Source organism: Diadema antillarum, unplaced genomic scaffold (genome assembly GCF_040938485.1).
Source record: "Diadema antillarum isolate AM-2024a unplaced genomic scaffold, OU_Dant_1.0 seq00001800_RagTag, whole genome shotgun sequence".
Lineage (NCBI taxonomy): Eukaryota > Metazoa > Echinodermata > Echinoidea > Diadematoida > Diadematidae > Diadema > Diadema antillarum.
In genome coordinates, this window is record NW_027272476.1 from 48,675 (window position 1) to 64,026 (window position 15,352).

Here is a 15,352-nt window from a genome sequence, read left to right on the forward strand (position 1 = left end):
ATGCACACTACACATATACTAACACACTAGCAATCAACAAAAACCAACCGATAAAATGGGCACGATCTCTGACGAAAGTGAAATTTTCTCACCTAAATGACAACATATCGCATCCAAAATGAAATTTTCGGTACTTCTTAACATAACAGTTAAGAAACAATGGTCCAAGAAACTGGATTTTTTGTCGTTATCTCGATGTTCATGGATTTTGAAAACATATCCTCACGTAAAATAGAATTTTCGCGAGCCGATGTGGGCCGCCATTTTTTTCGGAAAGTGGATGTTACCATCGAAAAAAAATGAGAAAAACACGAGAAAGACATCAACAACACCGCCAGAATTGCGATCTTGTTTGCGGCCAATGCATGTGCGCACGCTATTTTCACGTGCTTTCGCAATGGGAATTGGCGCTTACGCAATGTTCGCGAGACATGTGAAGGCGTTCAGCTAAAGATCGCGGAGCACGCGCGTATTGCATAGGGATTGTACATCGTGCCGCAAGCAGAAATACTACGTCGCATATCGCCCCTATCGGCGAAAATTGTGCCGGGTTTTGCCATGGTAAATCATGAAAACTGCGTTGGTCAATGGTAAATTTCTTTCATGAAAACAATTGCGTTAATGAATAATCTTGTCTATGATATATGAAATGGTTGAAAATAATTTGCCTGATTTGTTTACAAGTTGGAAAAACTATTAACAATGCTTAAACTGCCGCAAACGGGATATTTTACTCTATAAGCTAAAAAAGCAAACAAACAAACAAAGCAAAAATGCAAGCCTGCACTACTTACACGTGGTCATATGAAATACACTGAATATGATAACAAGAGTTGTAAGAGTAATGTTTAGATAATGAGCTGCTTTGAGATCATAATGTTGACAATCTCATCCAAACACTTTTTTTTGCTAAAAAAGCTATAATTTTGACACCTATAAACAGCTCACTCAGCTAAACTTTACAATTCCATCGCTGTGGCTCTCGTCTACAAATTTAGCCACACGCAAACTTGTCTTCAAAGCCCCTATCTATCTATCCATCTATCTATCTATCTATGTATCTTATTCATTTATGATGTATGTGTGTATGTATGTATGTAATAAGAGACATTGAAACTGCATTGACATACTAATCATTGCACAACAATCATTCCTGTGAGGGCATGCATTTCATTGTGGTCTCAGGATCCATGTATGACATTCAAATGAATTCAGACATATGCTTGTTTATAGCATCATAGACCACATTCAATTCAGTCTCTTCATATAAAGGGACAGATGCACACCCGACAAGATTATATACATACATTCCGAAGTGCGCAAGAGAGCAACAGCTTTGAAAACAGTATGACATAAGCCTTGTTTTGCCAATAAAATGATTAAGAATGTCCTCCAGCACAAGTAAAAACTAGACATATACATTGTACGCAGCAGATTCATGCAAACTGTCTTAAGTATCTACATGACAATTATCACTTCTATCATGCACAGAATTTGACACACAACATCTGAATAAAAATTACTGCGTAAAATATCTATTTAATGTTTTTGTACCTCAGCCATCTGCTGTTTTCGCTGTGCCTTCGTTGCATCTGTGTAGGCGTTGTGGTCAGTTTCCACGACGATGACACTGCTGTTCTCTGGATTAATGGCAAATTTTCTTGGCGTATATTTCAGCTGTGTAGATACTTGATTGAATACTGCACCCAGTTTCTCCAGTGCCAAAATCCTAAACAAAGGAAATACATTTGTATCATTGCTCAAATTGAAACTACAAAGCGCACATACTGTCAACAAGTATATATGTTTTTTTTTACAGATGTTAAAAGATCTGCAGAAATACCCTTGTCTGCATGATTAAAACCACAAGTGAGTTTCACTAAAACTGACAAATCCATTTATAAGAAAAATACATGTAGTAATAATGACTAAAAAACAAAAATCACTTTAACAGCACTTCCCCATCTGATAGTAATAAAATGATAATGATGTTGATGATGATACTACTATGTTAATACTCCTGTCATTACTTCTCCTGACATTAACAACTACAATGATAATACATTTGATCTCTTGTATCATATCATCTAGAATACATGGGGTTTTTGTGTTTTTTGGTTTATAACTTAAATAGTATTTCAGTAATCACTTGGTACAAAGTGTGTGCATCACTTCCACTACCACGAGAGAATTTTACATCTCCTTCTATTCACACTGTGATTGGGCATATTTCACAAGACTCGGTCTTCACCCATTCTGAAGAAAAATGCACACACAACACCAAGAGAAAGTTGGCAGGAGTTTGAACCAGCAACCTTAAGACCGCCAGGGCAGTGCCTACTCCCCAAGGTCGCAATCCTTGAAACGACATCTGGGGGGCATTTCATGAAGCATTTTGTCAGATATTTCGTCTGACAAAATGTTAAAAGCTACTGAAATCCTTGCATCTGATTGGCTAGGAGCAAATTTGTCCAACAAGTTGTCGGACAAAAATGCTTCATGAAATGCCCCCCAGGTGTCATGTGGTAGAGTTACTAGAGGAAAGACAGAAGAGAGGCCCCAATCCTCACCTGAGGTAGTTGGTGGAGATGGCCACAATACCCTCAGGACACTGCTCCGAGGCAAAGCCTGAAGCAAACTCCAGCGTCTCGTAGGAGAGCGGCGTCAGGTGGAAGCGGGACTGGTACCAGTAGCTCAGCCACGATCGACTCGACATGGCCAGGACCTGGATTTGGTGGATGAAACAAAAGGAAACCATACACAGCAAAGAAAACATCAACATGATGGGACACAAGTTATATGAGAGTGCAGAAATGACAGGTATGAAATCTGTGCTTGATTGAACTATAGTGCTAGTGCTTTCCAAATATTGCTCCTACATCTCGGTTCCTCTTTGCGTCATATTCAGATGACTTGGTGTCAAAAAAGTACTGGCAAAAGAGAGCCAGTCTGTGTGCTAAAGAAATGCTGTTTAAGTGATTTTTTGACAATAAAATCTTGTGTAATATGGTATAAAGAGTCATATTTGAATTATTCTGGTGCATGGCTCAGGTATCAGGTGAAAATATCCACACAAATGATTTCGGTGGATTGACAGATAATGATATACATCACTGCTAAGCACCAACATTTTCTATATTCACTAAACTAGGTCGAGTTAACAATTTCTATTGCCAAAGATTTTGGAGATATGAGGATCTCCTATAGGTGCCCTGTCTAAGAAAAAAAAAGTCAATTCGCAAAAACTGTAGCAAATATACATCCAGCTTTATTAAATGCTTTAAAGAGAGATTTGAATCATTATCCTCCATGACCTCAGAGCAGAGGTATGAAAGTCAGCGTAAAGGTGATTGAGTCTCTTTTCCCAACCAACGTGAAACACTTATTGCATGTACAGTGTGTCTGCTGTGCTAAAAACATTATACAGTAGCACCATCACTACAGCTTATATTGCTGGCAAAAAGAATGAGTGATTTACATGCATACATACACACATACTGATTTGTCATGGGAAAAATATGTTACTGTAACTCATGAAACTAAAGGGTTGGTGCACTTTTGATTGAGCATAAAACAAGATTGCAAAGGACTCTTAATTTCAAGAGCTGCAGCCAGGTAGATTAAATTCTACAGTCCCGTTGTAGCTTCAACATCCTCGGCTATGGAAAGAGACAAGTTTTCAAATTTATGTCGGTCACTCACAGCCTCTGATCCCTGCATGTTGATCCTGAAGAGCTTCACCGGCCTTGACCCAAGGTATCTCGTCCTGGTGTCCGAGAGCCCGTCACCGAGTCCAGGACCATCCTCAGCAACACACCATTCTGGAGTTAATCAAGCCGAGCAGCATGGAGTGAAAAGAGTTGGATGACGATAGGAGATTGAGATAGCATTGAGATTGAGAGAGGAATGAGAGAGCAGGAAATGAGAGGGATGATAGAAAGGGGAAATAAAGATATGAGAAATGGGTGACAAGTAGCATAATACACACACACAGACACACAAAAGAGACAGAGAGAGAGAGAGAGACACACACACACAAACACACACACAAAATGAAATGAAATGCAGAGAGTGAAGGAAGAAAAGACAGGAAGATAACATATTAGTACTGCACATCATTCTAAGCCCTGTCTACACAGAAACACGAATATTTCAATGTCTTGTTTGCAACAATTTGTTAATTCAAACTGTTAATCACATCAAGAAATGCCACAACACAAAGGCAATCTCAGATCAGAACAGTGCATGCCTTGTTTCAACACTGGTAACAAACCATCAGTCGAAGCGCGAGTATACATGCATTCATCACATCTGGGTTAGTTACATTTCTTTTTTTTGGGGGGGGGGGGGAGGGGATTTACATGAAAGCTGAAACATCTACATCATAAGACAAGAGCTGTAATGTGACTGAAAGCTGTGACACACTCTTTGTAATGCACTAAGATTTTATCAGCATTAATTTTATTCTTTTTTTGTGTGTGTGTGTGAAGAAGCTACATTGGAGCTCATGTGTCTAAGGTGCAGACTATAAACCCTTTATTATATAACAAAACAATGTGAGTACATAACCACAAAACACAATGGTACAAACATCATTTTCCACTGCACTACACAGATTTTCATGCCTACTACTGCAGTAAACTGCATGCAAACAAGATGAAACATTAACCAAACACTTGGCAACACCATACCAAATGCACACAACACAAACTATTCTCTAAGCACAGCTCTATCTGAGGTTACCAAGATGACTGACTTGGCACCATTCACACTTAAGTAAAAGACTATCTGTAAAACACACTTTGTACTTCACAATTCCATGAGGAAAGAGATAAAATGGATTCATCATAAGCAAAGTGAAGGAGCTGTATATGCATTCATATTTCTTTCAGTGTTTTTAAGACAGAAAGTCCTAAATTCAAAGACTGATCAATATTTGCTGTTTAATGATGGAAATGTTACAGCCGGCCGGCAAACTATGACATTGACAGATCTTGAGCTCAATTCCTCAATTGGACACACAGAAAGTTTTCCAAGTAGACACTCAACCCACAATGGGTGGCAAGGATACCCTAAAATATGGCTGATAAAATCTTTGCTAAAGAGACATATACTTCTTTCATGCTAAAACTGAAAATGGGACAGGTTCCATGCAGAGAACTTTATAAGCGCTCACAGGGACTTCAATTCTGAAGTGTATTTACCGTATCTTTACATGAACATATTTATGTGGAAAATCACAGGGGATACTAAAATAGCTTCACTTCTCTGAACTATGATTTTAAATTCCACTCACCTGTAGACCGATATTGAGGAAGAGTCCCCCAGAGCTGCCCCTCTCTCCAGTATCCTCCCTAGCCTCAGCCCCACCCATCTCAATGATACACAGGGCTTCAGCAGGGGCTGGTAAGGCTTGCATACTCAGGGGCTGCAAACAGTCCTGTCACAAGATGTCAAGGATAGCATGTATTACATTATTTAACATCAGATAAAAATATGTCATCTAATCGGGCAAAACAATATGAGTGGCGGATCTGTATTAATGATAATTCTATTATAAAAATATCTACATAACTTATACCATATAACATCAGATTTCTACAATGTTGCCACATTATTCTTGGGCTACATGAACAGTGCATTCTGTTTTCCTAATATATGTTTTCATTCGTATTCTATACCCATTGAGTCAAGATGAAGCATTGTGTTTGATATGAGACATGTGGTGAATACATCCAAAGTGTCAAACAATTATACTTGATCAGTCAAGTGGCAATGGCAAGCAACTCCTGTATTTGAAGTCATCTGGCTGAAACAAACAAGATATTTCAGTAATTTGTGGGTGTATGTACATTTGCAAGCAGTTCCTGCACTACAGTTGACACAACAGATGCTCACATGTAGTTGAGTTGGGTTGTATTTCTTTATTTTTTATCACATGAACACTGTGCAATGAATCCATTACAGATGCAGCTTGCCAATTCAAACCAGTGTCAACATTATGTCACTCGCCCATCAATAAAGTATAATTGCTCTGGGTACTCTTGCATTCTCCCAATAAACCATTGGAGCATCCTATTGTGCATAGCTCAGGTATCAATGAAGTTATCCACACAATATCATTCGGTGGATTGACAGATAATGATAGAACATCATTGCTATACACATTACAGGCACCAAGCACATAAACAATATGGATTTGCTTGCTGTGTTTTATTACAAAGGAAGAGTCTAATGAGGTAAAAGGCTGTTACAAGCTCACTAACAATTTAGTAACATAACATCAGTGGGTAATTAAAATTGTTATACAAACAAACTAAAAAACAGAACTAAACACCAACATTGAGGAAAGGCCTTAAACACCACTTGAAGTAGTATGAAGAAAAAGTGTCAGGATATATACTATTCAAACAAACTAAAAAACAGAACTAAACACCAACATTGAGGGAAGGCCTTAAACACCACTTGAAGTAGTATGAAGAAAAAGTGTCAGGATATATACTATTGTGATGTCAGCAAACAGGAACCAATATTTTGGAGGGCATCGCCTGAAGATACAGCATTACCTGCAAAGAGATGACATACAAGAAGCAAACTTACTGATTGGTCCAGGGAGATGATGCGGACGGTGTTGTCATCCAGACCCACAGCCAGGAACCTGGCTCTCTGCTCCCCAGAGGGCACACTGGCCAAACTCATGCACTTTACATCGGCATTCATCTCCTTCCTTTCAGTGTACTCATTCAGTTGACCAGTCTGTGTAGAAAGAAAACACACAGCCATTTACTTACAGAAATCAACAATTAAACATTCTTAGTGTACTATATCAACACTAATTGATGATCATGCAAAAGATTCTTCTTTAGTACTATGTTAAAATGAACAGTTTCATTAACATTATTTTCAGGGTGACAATTTCAAAATTTCAGGTTCATTTGTGTACAAGAGTGTAAAGACTGTGTTTCAAACTGGTGTGTATCAGGCTTCAAGTAATGTTTTCATATCTACAGATTCAATGTAAGTGTCCACTCACTGGATCCATCTCGAAGTAGACCAACTCTCCACCGGTCAGGGCAATGACCACCTGTCTCTGGTTGACTGCACACTTGACGATGGACTTCTTGCCTGGTGTCTTCCACTCATTCACACGCTTGTCAGCCCGAATGTGGCGGATACCATCAGGGTAGATCTGACCCCCAGTTTAGAGGAGAAATAGGCAAAAAAATATTGACTTAAGAATAGATGGTCTTATTGTAGCTTGTAAGTTCACTTGTTCAATCCATTTTACAATGGCCTACATGACAAAGAAGGAACTAGCCAGGGATTAGATCTTGGAACCTACTGCTCACCATGCAGTGACACTACCAACTTTATTCAAACTTTCAACTTTCAGAACTCTTGGGATACTGTGAAACTACAACTGTCCTATTTCAAATATGACATGCAGTAAGCACAGTGACATTGTACAGTTGGATAAGCTTGTTCTTTCGGTGCCAGTGCTCTACATTCATACATAGCTATGTGGATCAGAAATGTGCATGCGATTTCACAACACGGTTAATACACTTCAGTCGAAGCGCGAGTATACATGCATTCATCACATCCAGCTTTTTTTTTTTTTTTTTTTGGGGGGGGGGGGGGGGGGAGACCACACATTGACAAGGGATGGGGAAATATGTGACAATCATTACTTGAACATTCAAGGTAGGTGGCCTCATGCAGAAACACTGAGGGAGGATCATGAATAAACTTGGGGGAAATATGACTTACAAAGATGACTAACATGGCATACATATAAATGTTCAAACATCACTTATTGTAGAGTTTTCGATGCTGTAACTTCAAGATCTATATATGCCTGCCTCATTTAAGTTCTAATAGAAAGTTAATGGAATTCCATACAGCTGCTACTTTAAACGTTTAGTTTGATGTCAAATTGGACACATGGGACTCAAACAGCTTCTAAAATTTATCTTCACATGTGATTGGGTGGAACTGGGGAGGGAGACTTGCAAAACAGGACTGCTTCCTCAAGCCACCCTATCAACAAGATGTGCAAACTTAAAGCTACTGGGGGAACAATGACAGTTTGCTTCTGACATTGATATATGCACTGTATGATACTAAGTGTTCTTAACTTAGCACAGTGCACATACATGCCTCATCAGACAATAAAGAATAACATATAAAACACACAAAAATAAGCATATTCACTGTGAGCTACTGTAAAACCAGGAATTTACATGTGCACGAGGCAAGATTCTCCGAAGTAATATACGTGTGAAAGTTTTTTTTTGGTCACAACAATGCATTGAATGCTAGTGGCAATTTGTAAAAGCTTCATGCCATAAAAAAGCCCATCAGCCCCAATTTGCGAAAGTTTCATGTCCCAACTGTTTGTGGTTTTACAGTAAGTTATTTCTTCCATCTAACCTGTAGGAGAGCATCGTCACCAATAAGAGAGGACGACAGAGTGGGCGTGGTTCCCAGGAAACCAGAATCTGTCACTTCCTCCACAGTCTCACCGATGGACAGAACCAGGGTGGCATTGACGAAGGACACAATGATGTAGGCATCAAATTCATCTGAAATACATAATGATGAGGAGTTGACAATGTGAAAGTAGCTTTGCAAGCCATTTCATCCCAAAGAGGGGATGGCTTTTGGTGAAATAGGTCCTGTCAACAAAGTAGATTAACACACATTTATGAGCGACTTTGCAGGGGAAAAAAAAAAGTACTTTAGAAGTTGTGAAAATTTTGATATTAGCAAGTCATTTAGTGTGGCTTTCTAAAAGGATCTTTATACAGGTATACAGTTCTTTTGATGAGGTTTGCTCCACTCACCATCTGCTTTCTTCTTTACAGTCCAGACAGCGTTTGGGCTACCGGGCAGCTCAGAGACGGCCATTTCTGAGACCTGCAGTGAGAACATGGACACTCTTAATATCTTTACATAATCAAAAATTCACACTTAATACTTTCAGTCGAAATGTAAGTACATTGCATAAATAAAGAAGAAGGTTCTTTATTTTACCAAGTTCTCTTACATAATTAACATGCTGCCCTATCCCCCTTAAGATGGGTGTGTTGGTAGGGAGAGAACAGCAAGCTCAGTCATAAAAGCAAGCAATGGATCCCTCCCTACCTGTTTGATTTCTGCAGCACTGAAACACATACATTACCACAGTGACAAGGTAACATGATGCCCGAATGCTGCAATGCCACTGAGAAGTATGACAGTGACTTTTATCTCACAACCAACTATCTAAAAATGCCATTGACATTATGTGCTATAAACCTGGTGGTAATGCCAAAGTTAGGACTTCACTTTTGAATTATACTGTAGTTTGCATCTAAAAACCTTGCTGAAGTGGACTTTTGCATATTCCACTGAAAGACAAGATGAAAGTGAAATCTTGTATACAGACTTTCTGGTCTCTTACGTTTTCATAACTTCCTTTATATGTTAGGTGGGGGGGGGGGGGGGGGGGGGGGGAATATTTCACTTTCCTAAAATGTATTTCCCACTTAATTACAGATATAGCTCTCCTGCTTCCAGAGGAAAGACAAAATGGAGGCACAAATATAACTTTCGTACTGAAGAGCTTGCAACACCACGTCATAGCAATTACTGTTTGTATCTCACAAAACATGTAGACAGTAACAGCATATAAACATGGTGGACCCTGTACTCAATGTCATAAAGTATGTGTTTGATGAACACTTGTATGTATATACACTTTGGCAGGAAAGTCTGAACTGCCCAATGATGGTCACTGGCCACTTACCTCCAATCCGTGCCTTAGTACCCTCATGGATGACCTAGGACCTCTGCCACATGCTACATACAGCTGGGGCGTGTCCTCACCGGCAAGATCAGCAATCTGGTGCAGAAAGAGACAGATTTGGTTAGGAGATTAAAAGAGGCAAATAATGGTAAGTAGAAAATGTCAAGCTACAGTCTACCATTGGTGAAAACAACATAGAATAAGTCCTAAATCCATTTCTAAGAACTCATGCAACAAATTTAGGAATTAACTTGTTCAAAAGATTTCCACCTTGATGTCAAGAAATTATTTTGCAACGTCTTTGAAATTCCTCTGTAGAGATTCAAAGACCATTCATTCTCAAAACTATGCACCGTTTTAATCAATCAGCCACTAGTGTAGGACATAAAACAATTAAAACACACAAAAATGATAATAAAAGCTATCTGTCACAAAAGTTAGTGAAAGAGGAGTTTGCAGGTCTATCAATTACACATTTGATCGGATTAAGCTTGATTTGTACAACAATCTGAGGAAGTCAAAATATGCAATGTAGTGCAGTGAAGAGTTGTCTTCAGAGACCACATTAACTATAGGTCTCTCAGTTTTAACCCTGAAAGTTTAAACGATACGTTGGAAGCTTTCCTAAAGTTTAAACTCTAATGTTTTACCTCATGAAATTTCCCTCATTGGCTCCTCACCATTTCTCTAACAAAATGAGCCAAGTATAGATAAATATGTACACTTTGTAAAGAGTGCATGGTGACACCAAACTCATTGGAAACATGAATTCTTTACAAATGATAGATCCTTCTGACTCTCTGCCAGCATCTCCTGGTAATCTAATGAAATGATTTCAAATAACATTGTGCCATCGGACATGATTTCAAGACCATTAGCATCTGACTTCGTCCAGACATATAAATACAAGTGTCAACTCAAGACAACATAGAGCTACCTTCACAGATTTTATAAATAAAACACTCTTAGAATAAGAATCCACTCAAACGAGAGGGTACCCTTCAAAAATGAGAATTCTATCAGCCTGTGAGTGGGTTGTATAAGTCTTGTACCTGGCAGTTGAGGATCGGCGAGAGACTCTCCAGCTGATCCACTTCCTCCAGATTCCTGAGGGGTCGTGGGGCAAAGAAGAATGTGTCCCCTTCCTCCAGGGGTGTGGCACTGCTGAATTCTGGCTCATCGTCATCGTCTCCCAGGTGTGCAATCTGGTAGAGGTAGCTGTAAACCAGAGGTTTGGAGAAAAGAGTAGGGTACACAGATACGTATTTTGGACCATAACAACATTACAACAACATCAACAATAATTAACCTCAATGTTTTTGACCACAGAGAGATGGACAAGCATCTACTTCTGACAGGAAGAAAGTGTTTTCCTTACCACACAACCCCTTTGTACAATTCACTTTTCATACCTCGTCTATTCTCTAAAAGCCACACTATTAGTATATCAGAAAAATATACACATCAAGTGGATTTTGTATGACAACTGAAAAAAAAAAGTCTCCAAGTTAACAGGAGAAAACAAAATTGAAGTGTATAATAGGCAACAGGATGTCTTATCTTAAATTATTACTATATATGTCCACAATAAAAACCCTGAATATAATCACATCATATTGCTATATGGGATTCATAACAAGGTATTATCTCCACGGCAGAAGCACAGTATGATTAGCCAGAGTTCAGGGTTCCTATTTTTTCAAGGACTTGCTAACACACTCAGAAAATGCTGACAAAGCCTATGCTATTTTATTCCCGCTTTATCTTTATATTTGTTACATCGCTTCTCCTATGAAGCCAGGGAATAGAAGCATACAATGTTGAATGTTTGAAAGACTACAACAGAGTTGGTCCATATCTTAACAATGCATTACCACACCCAATTACAGAAATACATCCTTTTCCTTTGGTGGCTCACAGGGCAGACTATACTCACTGATTGCCATATTCTGATGCAATGAACAGGAACCCCGTCTTGAGCACATTCATAGACGTGGCCACGGGGACTGTATCGAAGTATTTCATGCGGATCTCTGTCACCATGTCGTCGTCTGTCTCCAGCGTGATCTTGAAGATGTCGCCTTGCTCCGTTTGGGTCAGGAAGAAGAACATCGACTACGGGATGAGAAGAAAGAAAGCATGTGATGGGTGCTACTCCAACTGAGACTACTGCCTAATATCTTTCAGGACTACATCTGCTATTATTTTTGAAAAAAAAAAACACTAAATAGAGTCATTCTGCATCTGCAAGATTGACACGAGCTTCCTAAAGTGGATTGAATAATTGCAATTGATTTGACGTCTCCCCCACCCATACAGAGTTTACCATAAGTAATGTGACAGCAAAGGTATGACATCATGAGTAACTGACAGAATTGAAAACCTGAAACAGAAATGCATTTGGATTGAATCTGTGAACCTCCAAGCCATTAGACAATATTGAATTTTTCAGAATAATGTACCCTTCATGGTAAAAAAGTTTACTTATTGTTGATAATATAGCAAAATGCTGGGCTAAAGTTGTTACATAAGAAAGGAGATACAGGTACATGTAACAGATTCAGGAGGCAGGGTAATTTGCTGTAATTTCTAAAAGGTATTTCAGGGGTAATATCAAGGGGATGTGTTGGTACCTGTGGCACACACGCAAGCCTAGGAGATAAAAGGCAATGCATTCATGCCACTGGCATCGTATTGATTTCTGCAGCACTGAAATACATTCGTTACCATGGTCATCAGGTAACATGATGCCCGATGCTGCAACTTGATCACTCTGTTAACTCTTTAAAGGTTCCCACAAGGCATTACTCACCTTTGTTTTATGTGTTGCACTGCAGACGAAGATCATACCCCTTTCAGGATCATCAAGATCATTCTGGTATGGAGACACAAATGAACACTTGTAACACCTTCTATGAACAACACAATTCTTATTTTCTTTTTTCTTTTTTTTGTATGAGCAGTATCTACAGTCATATGCTACTTTTTTCATTCCTGAAATATGTTTGTTGCATGTTGATCAACAAACAAAGCAAAATACATCTGAGTACTATATCGGGTCACTGCTTAACTGCTTAGGCAAGGCATGCAGAACAAAACAAAAATGTATACTTGAACTAGTATTGAAGAGGAAAGCTACTTGTAGCTGCATGGATATGTAGGATGGCTTTGATTTGACAGTTTTCATATTTCTGCAGCAAAGCAGTAGAGAGAAAAATCTGCTGCATGGTATAATATCTCTATAGAACAAAGCAGAGAAGAGAAAAGCTATTTGTAGCAGCTGTAATCTGGTAGGACATGGAAAAGAAAGCCAGATGTCATGATAATCTACACAAAAATCTTCACATATTTCAAAAACTAGATGAGCAAAATTTTTATTCGAGGAAGCAGTAGCGAAGTATTTTCCCTGTAACATTTTTGGAATTTCTCTGAAATCACTCAAATATAGCATGCATTAAAAGAAAGAAAGAAAAACCAAACAAACCAAGCATTCTATGATGAAAGATATTGTAACTATGAGTGTTTATCTATTGCTCTGATGCAAAGACAATGACTACTACCATTTTTTTTTTTTTTTTTTGGGGGGGGGGGGGAGGTTGAATCTAATATCTTCATTGACCAATTCTAATAGATAAAGAATGAAAATCTACCCAATTACATGATGAGAAAGCTAAGCTGTCTACAAGATTTCTGGAGAGAGAGCAGATCAGCATGCTAAGATGGTATAATCACAAGAAGTCAGCTGAAACACGGAAGCATAATGCACATCATATCTGCATCACATCCAGCAATCAAATTTTCTATGTCCCACAGCCTGCTACTCTGTAGCCAAATGGCACAGAGTGTATGTGAATGACATTGGTCTTTGTTACATTGAAACATCCGATGCTTACTCTTCTCCTTGGGATGGGCATCCTGATATCAGGCTGGTCTCCCAGGTTCTTGTAGGTGATGTAATTCTCGGAGCAGATGAGGACGCCGCTCGGTCCATCGCTGCCTCCAGGCACTGAAACATGATACCAAAAATTAGCTTCTCTTGTCGAGACTTCAGTCTACCTTGCCATAAATAAGCACTCGGGACAACAGTTGTTGGTCTTTTACAATGTTAACACAAGGACTATGACAGTGATTTACATAACAAGACCTAAGGCATGAAATGCACCAAGAACACTGACAAAAAGTAATGTTTTACACACCATTGGTAGGTCTGATGCACACCCCCCCCCCCAAAAAAAAAAAAAAAAAAAAAAAGTTGTTTCACTTACCAAGTCCATGAAAAGGCAGACATTTACACACTTATGTTACTATTCACATGAAAACAGATAGCTCTTCTCATATTACTAAAGCATGCTGGGTAAATCTTACATATTTGATGTACCACCAGTGGAAACTACCATTAAATAATCAGATGCCATGTTGTATCATATGTCCAACTGCAGCATCCCAGTCTGGCTACCTTGAGCAAAACGCTTAAGATGAGCACAGAGCAGAGACACTTAGAGCAGAACTCAAATGACACGCATGAGGTTATCATCATCTCATACACGTGTTTCCACATTAAAGACCCAGTAGTATAGGCATACCAGGAAGTGAGAAAGCTGGCCCAGCTCAGATGTATTTGAGAATCACTGGAACAAATTATGTACAGATTTATCACTGATCTCTATGTAAGTATACACACAATAAAAAGTCTTGACTTGAGTCAAATATTACCAATGAATGTACACTTTGATGCATATATTTGCAGGCATGTTGCTGACGGGCTCTATTCGTGGTTTTTGAATGTACCCCGGTGGACAGCGAATGAAGATGGACTCAACCTGACCAGCCATGTCTCCCAACACTACCAGGTCCTTAAAACCATATTCACTCCCAACTGACAAAGATTACTTTGCATTCAAGACAAAGAAACCAGATCACCATTCAAACATATTTCAAGTGCAGCCGCACACTAAGTGCTACCTTAAGAGCAGACACATGCACTTACATGCACTGGCAAAAAAATAGAGCAGATTACCTGCAATAAGAAGGTTGCCATGTTCTTCCAAGGGTTCACTGTACTTTCGGACGACATGGTTCAGGCCAAGGTCTAGTTCATAGTAGGTGAGGAGCTGTTGGGTTGCTAAGGCTGCCTCCCCTGTGGGGTCACTGTCTGCATCCTGGACATAAGGTGAACGTGGAAGAAAATAAAAATCATGACTATTAATGTCAATGTCCACTTAAACTTTTTATGTAACAGTAAAGATGAGACTATGTTCACAGAAGGCAGAGTAAACTAAAATCACATTCAACCATTCTCTGAAGCACTTCATAGGAACATGGAGGATTTTATGGCATAAATAAAAATGCACATGAATTAGAGTCTTTATAGCTTACGGGCTCTCCTTGACAAGATGAAACCCATACCGGTAAGCATCTTCCATAGATACAGGCACCGGTCAACAGATGCTGCATTTCTGTTAATGCTGATGTACTTGCTTTCTTACTCCCCAGATAATCTTCTTCAGCTCAATAAATCAGGACTTGTCTAATCACATTCTTGTCTACCTCATGGGAACACAG

The 15,352-nt window shown here is 39.0% G+C and overlaps 1 protein-coding gene and 1 non-coding gene across 2 annotated transcripts in view; both read right to left on the reverse strand.

The window, feature by feature from the left end:
* The window catches only part of LOC139712392 (splicing factor 3B subunit 3-like), a 30,168-nt gene that overhangs the window by 9,613 nt on the left and 5,203 nt on the right, over positions 1 to 15,352 (reverse strand). The window contains 15 exon segments of the mRNA XM_071624217.1: positions 1,555 to 1,729; positions 2,571 to 2,725; positions 3,703 to 3,779; positions 3,782 to 3,821; positions 5,297 to 5,440; positions 6,601 to 6,756; positions 7,034 to 7,189; positions 8,434 to 8,585; positions 8,847 to 8,919; positions 9,791 to 9,886; positions 10,843 to 11,008; positions 11,727 to 11,905; positions 12,603 to 12,665; positions 13,684 to 13,796; positions 14,808 to 14,949. Of these exon segments, the coding sequence (XP_071480318.1) occupies positions 1,555 to 1,729; positions 2,571 to 2,725; positions 3,703 to 3,779; positions 3,782 to 3,821; positions 5,297 to 5,440; positions 6,601 to 6,756; positions 7,034 to 7,189; positions 8,434 to 8,585; positions 8,847 to 8,919; positions 9,791 to 9,886; positions 10,843 to 11,008; positions 11,727 to 11,905; positions 12,603 to 12,665; positions 13,684 to 13,796; positions 14,808 to 14,949 (1,887 nt within the window).
* LOC139712396 (small nucleolar RNA SNORD10) lies at positions 14,191 to 14,332 on the reverse strand. Its single transcript, XR_011709561.1, has one exon. It is a non-coding gene; the product is annotated as a small nucleolar RNA SNORD10 (small nucleolar RNA).